The 13,442-nt window shown below is 42.7% G+C and overlaps 1 protein-coding gene across 3 annotated transcripts in view; it reads right to left on the bottom strand.

Annotated features, from left to right (window-relative positions):
• Positions 1–13,442, bottom strand: part of atp2b2 (ATPase plasma membrane Ca2+ transporting 2) — a 170,684-nt gene that overhangs the window by 82,126 nt on the left and 75,116 nt on the right. For all 3 annotated transcript variants that reach the window (XM_053674094.1, XM_017451031.3, XM_053674095.1), the window contains exon 2: positions 7,893–8,447. In XM_053674094.1, the coding sequence (XP_053530069.1) occupies positions 7,893–8,103 (211 nt within the window). In that variant the 5' untranslated portion in view covers positions 8,104–8,447. The remainder of the gene's footprint in view (positions 1–7,892; positions 8,448–13,442) is intronic.

The following is a 13,442-nucleotide window of genomic DNA, read 5'->3' as shown; positions in this document are numbered from 1 at the left end:
TTACTGGGAAGCAGAACTGCTCCCTTAAATTGAATCTTTAAAAAAAAAATGATGGGTCAATCTTCCAGTTCCTGCTTGCTGCAGAATGTAGGAGCTAATACACCAGTTTGATAGTATGTCTGGGGAGTGTATCTATATTCCCAGGGCCCTATGTACCCCAGATTTATATGGCACACATGGTGATTTAGAGCTGGAGTTAGGCTTCAGCGTAAGTGAGAGTTGTGTTCCTTTTAGGACCGTTTACTGTGTTTTATAGGCTACAGAATAGCATTTCTCCAGTTTAGTCTATACATTTCGCTATCGCTCATGCATGGAGTTGAACTGTATGAATGTATGAATGCAGACTAGCAGCTACTTTTAGAGCAGGAGAAATGAAAGTTCCGTGCGTGCAACCTAGTTCATTTTCCAAGCTCAGAACTCTCAAGTGTGGATGAAGGATGGATTTTACATTCATGTATGTTGTTATTCATTTAAATGTCTTTTTGGTATTTAAAGTCAAAAGGTAATAAAATTCATAGGACCCTGGGAAATGAGTCCTGACTACATAAAAGCTTGGGAAAAGTTGACTTAATGTGTGTAAACTTTAAGAATATTGAACTGGGAAACATAGCACGCTGGGAACATAGGAATGACCCCACTATGATGCTAGTGTGCTAGCATATTGGCTTGTAAAAAAAAAAAAAAAAAAAAAAAAAAAAAACACCAGTGTGCTTAGGAGAAGTCTCTCAGATATAGATAAAGATGAATCGATTTTTTCAGAGGAAGGAGTGTTTACTGATTGATTAAAATTGGTCGGAATGTTTATTACACCTAATGTAATATAAATGTTATTCTATGACTTTATTATGCAACCTGTTGAATGTGTTATTCCATATGCAAACATTTTGAAGTATTGAATAAAGAGCCTGGAGTGGAAGGAAACGATGTAATACGCTGAATCGTTACACTCCTAATCGACTGTACTGAAATTTTCCCAGTTTAACCAATTACAGCATGTTCTGACCATTATTTACTACCTATTTCCCTACAACTTTGATTTGACTACTAAGCCACAACTAAAGATTACAAGACAAGCTAAGCTAGATCTCGGTTTGCCACAGTTCTACAATGCTGTGGCAATGTACAGTCCCCTCCAAAATTATTGGAACAGCAAGGTCAATTCTTGTGTTTTCGCTATACAATGAAGACTATTTGGTAACAAGTACATAAATAAATCGTACATAAATTAATCTCAGACTTAATGTACACTACTCATCTTCTAGAGAAATGACATGCCTACGACGCTAATAGAATCACGGGAGAAACAATAACAGCCTACAGTACAGATGAGACACTGGACAATTAAATGAGCCAAACCCAATACAGGCCCACAGAGACATCTCAGCCATTAGATATATGACCTAATGAGCCGGATGTGCTGGTTAACCTAAATGATCACACGGTGACCCTCAGATGCACAGAAGCATTAGCGAAATATCGCAAAGGTCTTTTACGGGTTCTACGGCTCCCCAAGCACAAATTCAGTCTGATCTGATCACCTTTAGTGTTAGTCTGAAATACAGATATTCTGTATCGATGGGAGCCCAACGTAGCACTGAAGCTTCATTAGGCAACATCTCATTCAGAGAGGTCATAGTGTCAGTGCTGACCTCTGTAAACAGAAGCGACACTGGGTTTGTGGCACAAATGTGTTTCAGTCATGCTAGAAGAAATATGAGAGTGCTAAGCTGAGGGAAGGGAGAGTTACTCCCCTGCAAACATTTTCCTAATAAATCCATCAGAGCGGACCTAAAGACACAGCCGTGTAGACCGACACGGTTACAGATGCTTTCTAGAAAATCAATAGCTGTACTGTGGTAGTAGAAATGCCGTAAAATAGCTCTTCTACAACAGCTCTTCTAGTTTTTACATACATTTTTTATAGCTATTGATGCTTTTTATTGAAATAATGTTATGCTAGAAAGTAGAACTACTTTATATACCCTATATAATTCAATAAATATTTGAGTATTAGCAGTTGGGTTTCACGACCTTCAATGATAAACAACCTTGTTTATCAAGCTTTTCTTCTTAATATTCCCTTGCTCAAATATGGCAGCCTACTGTAGTCTGTGTGCTTATTTGCATTGCCACGTAGACTCAATTTTCGAAGGAACAGGATGATGATCACATGATGTGATCATCGTCGTATTCCTTCGAAAATTGAGTGTATTTGACAACGTAGATAAGCGCACACAGAAACAAAATGTCTTAGTCAGCAAATGCCTTTTTTCTGGCTCACAGTACTTCTCAGACATCACGGTGGCCCCGCAGAACCAGCGTGACGTGTATAGTGTATAGTGAAGGAACGGTTAGCTTGCTTCGTGATTCATCAGCTCAAAGTGAGAAGTGAACTACTGCGCTTCAAATCTAGCCGTACACCTGGCAAAGCCGCAGTCATGAGTATTACATGCCTGCCTCACGAAACAAACATCCACCGTGAGCCACCGAGCTCCGACGTGCTGTGAACGCAGCCTGACTCCACAATGGATGCGTTGAGACAAACACCTGGGCCGGAGCTCACATTCAGGCTCAGATGGAGATTAGGATTCAGCGTTATGAGTACAGATGAGTCATGGCACTTTACAGCAAATCACAACAGGGATAAACTGAGCAAACACGATCCTTCTGCAATGCCGGCCTCATTTTGGAGTTTTAAAAGTCGCTTTAAGTTTTTGGTCTACTTAAAGGCAAAAAATCCACCCCGAATGACTTGGATAAATATTTACAGTGGGGGAAATAAATATTGAACGCATCAAAAAAAAAATTCAATCAAATATATTTCCAATGAGGTTTTGCACATGAAATGATCACCAGACATCAGTATTAACTCAAGAAATATAAAGAATTAACAACATTAAAGTCCATAAATAAAGTTATGTGTAATAAAGCGGAATGACACGGGAAAAGAGTATTGAACACGCTAAGGAAAACAATTCTCCAAGACAAGGTAAGGCAAAGAACCAGCTGAAATCCGTAAGTAGTTAGAAAGCAATTATACTTCCTATCTGTGCAAATGAATATCAGCTGGGTGAGTAAATTAATGGTCTATATAAAGATTTTTCGTTTCCAACGTGTTGCACAAGAAACATATCATGATGGGTAAAAGCAAAGAGCTCTCCCATAAGCCTTTGCAATGTTATTGTTGCAAAACATATTGATGGAATCGGATACAGACGTATTTCAAAACTTCTGAATCTTCCAGTAAACACCACTGGGGTCATTATCCGCAAGTGGAAACAACATCACTCCGTCATCAACCGGCCACGCACAGGAGCTCCTCGCAAGATTTCTGACCAGGGAGTCAGAAGAATAATCAGAGAATGTAGCCCAAGAGCCAAGGACCACTCGGAAAGAGCTCCAGAAACACTTTGAGGCGGCAGGTGCCATCGTCACAGAGAGAACAATAGGCAGTGCACTCCACTGCTCACGCTCACCCGCAAGACTCCATTACTAAAGAAAAGGCATGTCGAAGCTCATTTAAAGTTTGCTACAACTCATTTGGACAAGCCTGTGAAATACTGTGAGAGTGTAGTCCGGTCAGACGAGAGAAAACTTGAACTTTTTGGCTGTGATACTACACACCATGTTTGGAGAAGAAATGGCACTGCGGATCTCCCTAAAAACACTACACCAACAGTGAAGTGTGGAACTGGAGTCTGATTGTGTTCAGGCAGGCCGTACAGGATTTCATGGAGTTTCTTTGTGATCGTTGCGGCCAAAAATGCTTGATTTTGCTGCGGCTTTTTTCAAAATTTCCGATGCAATTTACGGGATTTTTTGAGCTTTTTTTGCAGAAAACTACTTGAATTGGCGAAAGTTTTGCATGGTCTATCACGGTGATGTTTGTTGGTAACTGCGACCTTTTAGCCGTACTCATGTTCGATGCACATGAATCAAAGAGGTGTTGGCTGAATGCATTTTGTGATTATGTCAAATGTCACGTCTTGGCCAAACTCTGCAGAAAATCTGCATTAATTTGGAGAAATTGCAAGCTCCTGCGAATATTGCAGCGTTTCCTTGATTTTGCGTGAATTTCTGCGATCACAAAATCCAAGTTCAGGTGTGTGTGTAATTAGAAATCAGGTGACGTGTGAACGTGACAAAGGGTGCATCTCAATCAGCTCCGCAGTTCAGTAGTCAGGGCACTGATCAGCGAGTCGGCCATTTTAAGGGCTGTCTCAATCGCAAAATCATACCAGTGCACTCATACATGGGCTCCTGAAAAAAATCCCACGATGCACTGCAAAAAACAGGAAGCATCGATGCTCACTATGTTCCCTTACTGGAAATGACGTCATCTTTCTGAAGCCTCTCAGCTCAGGGTCCTTACCAGTGCCCAAACTCGTGTACACGATATACTGATTCACGACCTAGGAAGCTGGTCGAGACTCACCTAAAGTCCGTGGGTGTTGGGAAGTATAGTCCACGGTCCATCATGTGTTCTGAGAAACAGACTTTCTTTTCGATTCTAGTGCTGACCTGACAACTATCAACTTACAGTAAGAATATTTCAAATAAAATATTCTTAAAGATATGAGGTTGCCAAACCCCTTTGTCTAAAAACAAAGTGACACTTATATCAACTTAAGAAAAAGTCTGCTGAAGGTTTACCATGAAATGGGGACACTGACCAAACCATGTGTCAAAGTATCACTCGTTGCATGTTTTATTCGCGAGCTCCATGTGATTCCAAAGACTCCTGTTTAGTTGGAACAAAAACCTGCAGTGACACAAGTTCTTTGTGGATAACACTGGACACCTCTGTGGTCTTCATTTTGTATCTCCTTTCAACGAAGGGTGCCAATACTTCTAGAACTGACTGTACAAACCTGCGGTATTCTGTTCGTAAAATTCCTGTGTCACCTGACATGACTGGCTCAAACTCTACTCCAAGGTCATGCATACAGAAGAGTCTGTTCCCTGAAGGAGGAAAGCGGTAACATATCATTTATAACCTACTCTCAGAGGGAACAATTTCTACTTTTAAGAATGGAAGCTGGAATAAGGGCAGCAATACTGGTGAGCCAAAATGAGTGTCCTTATTAGAGGAGATTGTGCTCTTTCGGAGCAATTCCTAGCGGAGCCCGAGATTAAATAGGATGTGTCAGAGGGGAATGAGCACATGGGCCAGGCAGACTAGATTAGCATGCTCATCAAGGATGGGTTTCGGAGGAGGGGGAGTGCAGCATTGCTGAGATGGGATGCTGTTTAACAAGCCATGTGATATGGAGCTGGAGTGAATGGTGGGATGGAGAATGTTGCATCAAGCAGCTTAGCCTGGTTGCTATCATTTTTCTTCATCCACAATTGCGTCCTTCACCACGTTACGATTCCAGATGTCATCCCGAACAACTATTCAGGGCGTTCGATCTCGATCACTCATGAGGACTGTGTCGTGTTTGGTACTTTGTCTGTAATGTTTTGTCAGCTCACTTTGACCTTCAGCCTCTCTGTGGCATCGGATTACGTCGATGTTCCTTGTTCCCAGAAAACCCAGTGTATCTCTCTTTTTCCTCTTTGCTTCACTGGACATACTTCTGCCTTTCGTGTTGCAAGAATGATGATGATGCTAAACGAATGCGAGGTTCAAGCTCCCGCCTACACTCGGCCGTTTAGCAAGCCATCTGATTTGCATTTAGCTTTAGACTCGGATTCACAGGAATCACTGTATCCATTTTAAGCGTTCTTGGCTCAATTATTAAGAAACCAATATACCCAGGAAAGAGAGAGAGAAGACTAAAGACAGTAGTGGGATTTGGAGGACAAAGATGTGTTGGTGTTGGTTAGTTTCATGCACAGGGAAAGGATATGCTGCTGCACTGAAGTGAGGTGGGCCATCAGACAGAAATAGAAATGAGAGCAGAGAGAGAGAGTCATGGGGGAGGACAGCAATGGCGAGGGAAAAGACATTTCTCGGTGGTTTTGCAGCTGGTGCCAGGACACAGCACACTAGTACTATTAGCATACAATAGCCATCTTCCATAGATGATCCCCTGGGGACCAGCTCAAGCAAATTGTTTACCGAACTTGAAGCGATGACGGAGACGTCTTCTTTACTCTTTTGCCTGATTCCATGGGTTGAGCAACTGACGCCCCCTCAGCAAAGTAAAAATAGGATTGTTTTTACAGTTTCGTACAAATCTGTAGGCCTGCTACTCAAGGTATGTGTTTCAAGACATCAAGGGATATCTCCTTTCTGAATGCAGGCACTCGCTAGAAAAATGATCAGAAATGGATCATGCTGAAAGGAGATGTTCTTGCAGACACTTTTTTTTTTTTTGAAGTTCTGAACAAACATGAACCTTTAATGTTACGATTCAACGTATACAAGAGTATACCGATATCTTCCCCCAGTCTGCAACTAAAACGTATAAGAACATTTAAACAGGCTCGCCAGATTTCTCGCTAAGTTGATCAGTGTGCATCAGTGCTAAAAATAATCCCATTATAAAATAAATTTGAGCCAATTTGATTGGCTTGACGCCACCGACAAAATGGATTCCGCTGCATCCAAAAGGTCTGCAACCTCTTTCCTTCTTGCTTCCTTCGACCTTATGTTTAAGTTTCTGCAAATGGCTGCTGCATTAAATATTTACATTAACTCCAGCTTTTAACCATGCAGCATGGTTTTAAGAGCATTCTGAAAGGTCGGTCATACCTGTGATACAGATCTTGGCCCTTATTCGCTTTGACCTGATCGTTCTGCTAGCTTTTCGTCCCAATTAATTAATAAAATCTCACAGGTCTGATCTGCACACGTGCAACATGCATATCAGATTTTACCTGGGCTCACGTTGGAGGCAAGAGATCAACCAAAGGTGAGAAAGTCATTCATGCCCCATGGAACTCTTAATTAGTGGTAAAATCTGGTACGTCATGACTATTTAGGAGACTGGCACTAAATGAGGCCAGGGTGATGGGGTACCTGAAGGTTACAGTGCCCTGGGTGGGAAAATGCAGAAAAAAAAGTGCTCGTTAACAAGGCTAGATGCGGCCATTTGTCTTCATTATCACATTGCACTTGGGATGTCAGCCCAAGTCACTCTAGCAGAACAGAGTTCCTCCTTCTGATAACGCACAGGCAGTCATGTTTGCAAAGATCAAGGAAAGACTTGGCAGTCAGGGACGGACACCACTTGCCTTGAAGGGTTTAAACACCAAAGCCTTTTGCTGAAACATTTCTTGAGGAGTCAAGTGAGTACAGATCACTCTCTAATCACTTTCGAGTCTGCTTTCTGCTTTCAGCTGAGGGCGGCGTATCAGGACTACCTCAAATTGATTCGTAACTTGAACAGAGTGGTAATAATTCGCACAGGGTGTGTGATCATACACCAAGTTAGTGCATCACTCAAACCTGAAGAAGAGTATAAACTGGGGAGCCCATATGCTGTTCTATCAATTGACAGATGAGGCGTGAAGAACAGACCATGCCAATCACATCATCTTCCACTGAGGCAAAGGACGAGCCATTTTCCACTTAACGAGGAATTTGTGACGCAAAGAAACACATTGGGTTTCCAAGAAAATCCAGGAAACAGTCGTTCACACCGTACCGTTCAGCACTGTTTTTTTTTTTTTAAAGGTGGCAAATTTAGTTTGACCTCTGTGCTGTTGAATGGAAGACCTTCGAGTTAATAACTCTGCAAGAACAAGCTGCACAATTGTGCGTGGGGGTGGGGGGGAGCCACTACTCTTGCAGCTCCTAAATACAAGGCGTGAAAAAGATAATCAATAAGTGTTAGAATGAGTCACCGATGTTATGCGTATGTAGGGGAAGAGTGAGGGGAGGAAGGAGAGAAGTGTATTTATTTAATAATTTTTTTAAAAAAAGAATAGAGGCACACACTCACCCTCTGTCTGTGAGGTTTTCAGCCTCTGGCACAGTCCCGTGATGTCTCCATAATCCTCCTGAATTTTGACGACTGCCTCGGTGCTTCGGAGCTCCATGAGTGAGCGGAGCTCCATAAGCGAGCAGCTGAAGCCGCCTGCATCATTTCTTTGGTTCTTGGAATAAAAATCGCTGTTCCTCATGTCCCCCATATTGGTGGAGTATTGCTCCATAGCTTGATCTGAAGTGGAGTTGAATCGGTTTTCAGAAACCCGAGAGTCTGGCACCGTGGCGCACGAGCCTCTTGGAGATGAAGATTATCTGAACACACTTGGACCAAAAAATAATAATAATGCGACCTAAAAAAAAATAAGACTATGTGAGAAAAGATGGAGGAAATAAAATGTTTAAAAAATGTTGGGGGGAAAAAAAAAAAAATGCAGTCCAGTGTGCGTGACAGAGGGCTGAGTTCCTGAGGATCAGCGCGGCTGCAGAGCGGCGTCGCTCCACACAGCGTTTCCCATTTCAGCCCGTCTCCGCTCGGCTCCGGTCTACATGGTGATCCTCTCCATTACTCCTTCAGAGACAGAGAGAGAAGGAGGGAGAGCGAGAGAGGAGGAGGAGAGGGAGGGAGAGAGAGAGAGAGGAAGGAGGGGAGACAGAGAGAGGTGAACACGAGTGAATCTCAGAGGCGCATGCAGCACAAAAGAGAGCGCAGAGAGAGCAGAGAGAGAGAGAGCGAGAGCGAGAGAGAAACAGCACACCGACTCTCACCCTCCAGAGAGGAGAATGGAGCTGTCCATCTATCTATCTCTCTGTCTCATCTCAGCTCGAGAAACGCTTGTCAGCTAAATACAGAACACTGCGAATATTAACCCTTATATCACTCAGAGTCAAAGATGACCTATTTTAGTTTCACTGAAAGTGGATCTTGTCGAACATGACTCGATTACGCAAACGAACATGAAAAATCTATTTTAGAAATAATATTTCTATTACTCAAATGATGTTCGGCCCATGTTGCCCTGAGGTGAAACAGACATGGCTGCTGTTTTTTCCTTAGATCTCTTATTTACAATCCCACCTGCCATCAGGAGGATTCCTAACCATAAATGCTTTGGAGGCTTGATTTTCATGCGTCCTGTTTTATGTGGCTAATCAATGGGATGGAGGTCAACTGTATTATTATTATAGTTTAATAGAAATGATATTAAATAAATAGTATAACTTAAAAATGGCCAGGTTATAGATACAACCAGTGGTGTGACATAATAGGTGCAGGGTTGAGAAGAACACTCGCAGCTAACTTCAGGCTTGTGCGATATTGATTTTTTTTTTTTTCCCCCTTGCTTGAGTTTTACCATTTTAAAAAATATTGTGATAAAACCACGTCACTGCCCAGAAGTGACAGCCGAACTCACAACCAACAGAATTAGCCACAACACTGAGTTCAGATCATTAGATGAAATCAGCTTTTATTGAAATGCTTCTTGTTGTTGGACTCCTAAACTAACTATGCAGCATCAGTATACATACACTGCATTTACACACAGTGGCACATGATGCTGTGTACTGTACAGTATGATGTGAGTGCAAAGTTTCTTTACTGCAGGTTTTTTATGATCGTAATCCACATAACTGCTTATCTACAATATGAGGGTATAAACACATTGATGAGCCATATGCCAACAATAATAAGAGGGCATGGCCAGTTTTAAGTTACGTTCTTGGCCTCCCTATGCTTTGGGGAGGGTTTCCTACAGGTACTCTGGACCTCCAGGGTTAGGGGTTCAAGTCCCGCCTCCTCATTGTGTGCGTGGAGCTTAAATGTTCTCCCTGTGCTTTGGGGGTTTCCTCTGGGTACTCCAGTTTCCTCCCCAAGTACAAAGACATACGGCTGACTGGCATTTCCAAATTGTCCGTAGCATGTGAATGTGTGTGCGATTGTGCCCTGCGATGGATGCCCCGAGTTCCCTGGGATTGGGTTGTGCCCTGAATTCCCTGGGATAGGGTTGTGCCCTGAGTTCCCTGAGATATGGTTGTGCCCTGAGTTCCCTGGGATAGGGTCGTGCCCTGAGATATGGTTGTGCCCTGAGTTCCCTGGGATCGGGTTGTGCCCTGAGTTCCCTGGGATTGGGTTGTGTCCTGAGTTCCCTGAGATAGGGTCGTGTCCTGAGTTCCCTGAGATAGGGTCGTGTCCTGAGTTCCCTGGGATAGGGTCGTGCCCTGAGTTCTGAGAGATATGGTTGTGCCCTGAGTTCCCTGGGATTGGGTTGTGCCCTGAGTTCCCTGGGACTGGGTTGTGCCCTGAGTTCCCTGGGATCGGGTTGTGCCCTGAGTTCCCTGGGATTGAGTTGTGCCCTGAGTTCCCTGAGATAGGGTTGTGTCCTGAGTTCCCTGACATAGGGTTGTGTCCTGAGTTCCCTGGGATAGGGTTGTGTCCTGAGTTCCCTGACATAGGGTTGTGTCCTGAGTTCCCTGAGATAGGGTTGTGTCCTGAGTTCCCTGACATAGGGTTGTGTCCTGAGTTCCCTGGGATAGGGTTGTGTCCTGAGTTCCCTGACATAGGGTTGTGCCCTGAGTTCCCTGGAATTGGGTTGTGCCCTGAGTTCCCTGGGATTCCCTGGCTCCCCCGTGACCCTGTGTAGATAAGTGATACGGAAAATGAATAGATGGAAGGATGGATGATTCCGTCCTGACATTGTTGCCTTCCATTAAAAGAATTAAGGTTCCTCCATTCCTAAATCCCAGTTGAATCCCTGCTTAGGAGATCTGCTACCATTCCTATTACCACAAAACAACAATAAGATAAAAATCTCAATTTAATAGATGTTTCGATATTTTTAAGAGTACACCAATAAACGTAAGATGTGATTACTGAGTAACTGCTAAAATTTCAAGAAGTCCTACATGACCCAAGCATGACTTTACACTTTTATAAACTTCAGCAACAATCTTTTTGTTCCCTCCTCGAGCATCTATTGGCATGGGCCTGCTGCTCTGACAAATGTAATTTGTCAAAGGCAGTTCCCTGTGAACGACGGGCTCGAGTGGGCGTATCTGACACACAAAAACATAGATGCACACACACATACATACACAAACTCAGACTGAATCCCCCCCCCCCTCCTCTCTCTGAGCCTTTCAGGACTGATCAATATCCATGCCAGTCTCACCAGCAGAGTCAGGGCATGGAATAAAAAACAAATGTAATGTGTAATGCCTCGTCAAAGGTTGCAGGTAACACACCTAATAACACACAGCCCTGTTTGGGTTGAGGTGTGATAGCCAAAAATACTGTCTTGCAAATGAACAGTATGAAAAGGGAGGTATTATAACTGTACAAGGAAAGTCAAAAAAAAAATAAAAAATCAAGATACACAGGTCCGAAACATCTCATTAACTACCATTAACATGCACAATATATTGTGCATGCATTATAAACCTGTGTGTAGATGTGGCATGTCTGATTTGCGGAAATGCAGCAAGGTTTTCCATCAAAATAATAAGTTTTGGTCAATTTTTCGTGAGTGTGCTAATGACAGGGGGAGGGGGGATATGCAACATAAGCAGAGGAAACAAATTTTTCCTCTCTAGGAAAATCAAATGAAATCAATCAACTTAAATATCCATAAAAGAACATAGCTTAGTCAATTTCCTCGTTCAGCTGCAGCAGACGAGTGTATTATAAGAATGGATTCCCCTAACGGAGTATATGACTGCTTTGGTTTTGAGACTTACATAGCCAATAACACAACTGGATGTCCCTGAATCGCTTCACTACCCAGGCAGCAATGCGTTCTACACCAAACACACCATTAATAACTGTGGACTTGAAATGCAACAAAAAAAAAATCAATGACTCCAATGGAAACTGTGTGATTTTGATTTGTAGATTATTGCAGCCCAAGGCATCAGACTGCTGGCAGTACTGCCGTCATTCAACCCTGTAATTACAAACAAGGAGAACTCTTTTTTTTTTTTTTTCAAGCAGTGGTTGATAACAGCTGTGCTGGAGACACAGCTGGCGATCCAATTTGTTACTGCTAATTTTGCTGCCAAATAATTTTATGACGAGTGTGGCTGCATTGACACCTGTTCTCTTGGCCAGACCTATCTTGAAGACTTCCTAGTACAAATGAATTACAAGTAAAGTACAGAAAGTGATAAAGAAGATACATATACAGGGCTTTACGCTTTGCTACTTATTTTGTTTTTTTTTTTTCAATTGAGCGCAGGGTAAAACGATCAGTAGCAGAAAGGAAAAAGTGTTATAGCACACAGAGGAGTATGCTTGAAAATATGCATCGGTATTGAAAAATAAATTGCCTGTGAAAGTAATCTGGTTCATAAATACACATGTGAGAATATGAATATAATAATAATTCAAAGTTCTGACATTCTCCTTGTATGGTCTTTGCTAGAGAAACCCACCACACTAGCTCATATGCTTCCTTGACAACAGTGCCAGCGTTAAGGCTTCTCATGCTTTGTAGTACAGTAGCGCTCTAATTAGTATAGTACAATATCAAATCACATGTGCAAGTGAATTCATATTTATCTTCACACCAAATGTCTTTTGTCACAATCACAAGCTTTTTCACAAAAGAACCCTGATATACTGTATGATCAAAACCCACACAACACTAGACTGGTGATGTTTTCAACTGCCCAGTTTCAGTGAGCCTTGCCCATTGTAGCCTCTGATTCCCGTCGCTGTTTTCGTTCTGCTCACCACGTTTGTAAACAGTGGCGACCTTCAGTGCGGCTCTGGTTCAGGTGGTAGAGCGGGTTTCGTAGGGTTGGCGGTTTGATTCCCGGCTCACGTGATTCCACATGATGCCAAAGTGTCCTTGGGCAAGACAATGAAACCCAAGTTGCTCCGGATGGCAAGTTAGCGCCTTGTGTGGCAGCTCTGCTACCATTAGTGTGTGAGTGTGAATGGTTGAATGAGAACCAGTGTGAAGCGCTTTGGAACCACTAAGGTTATAAAAGCGCTACATAAGTGCAGACCATACGTTGAGTTACTGTAGCGTTCCTGTCAGCTAGAACCTGGCCATTCCCCTTTGACCGTTCTCCTCTGCCCATTCATAGGATGTTTTTGTTGGGGGTTTTTTGTGCACCATTCTGTGAAAATCATAGATCAGAATTACTCGAATCAGCCCATTCGCCCCGATACCCATTCCATGTCCAAAGTCTCCGAGATCTCATTTTTAATCTCCTTAATGTCATCTTTCTAATGTCTGATTCCGCTGCTTCTAAATGATCGTCTGATTGGACGATTGTACAGATACACATTTACACAATCATACACACCAAGGGGAAATTTAGCACAGCTAATTCACCTATCTGCATGTTTCTAGGAAGTAGAAGGAAACCAGAGAACCCAGAGGAAACATGCATGAATCCTCACAGAGAGTAACACAAGCCAAGCTCAGGATCGAAAAGGGAACCCTGAAGCTATGAGGTGGCAACGCAAGCCACTGCACCAATGCTTTTCGCCTTATGTATGAATAAACATCTTTATTAATTTGAATTGAATTGACTGTCTGGGTAAAAGGGAGTCAAAAAT

Source organism: Ictalurus punctatus, chromosome 21, assembly GCF_001660625.3.
Source record: "Ictalurus punctatus breed USDA103 chromosome 21, Coco_2.0, whole genome shotgun sequence".
Taxonomy (NCBI): Eukaryota; Metazoa; Chordata; class Actinopteri; order Siluriformes; family Ictaluridae; genus Ictalurus; species Ictalurus punctatus.
This window is presented reverse-complemented; position numbering and strand designations above follow the sequence as displayed.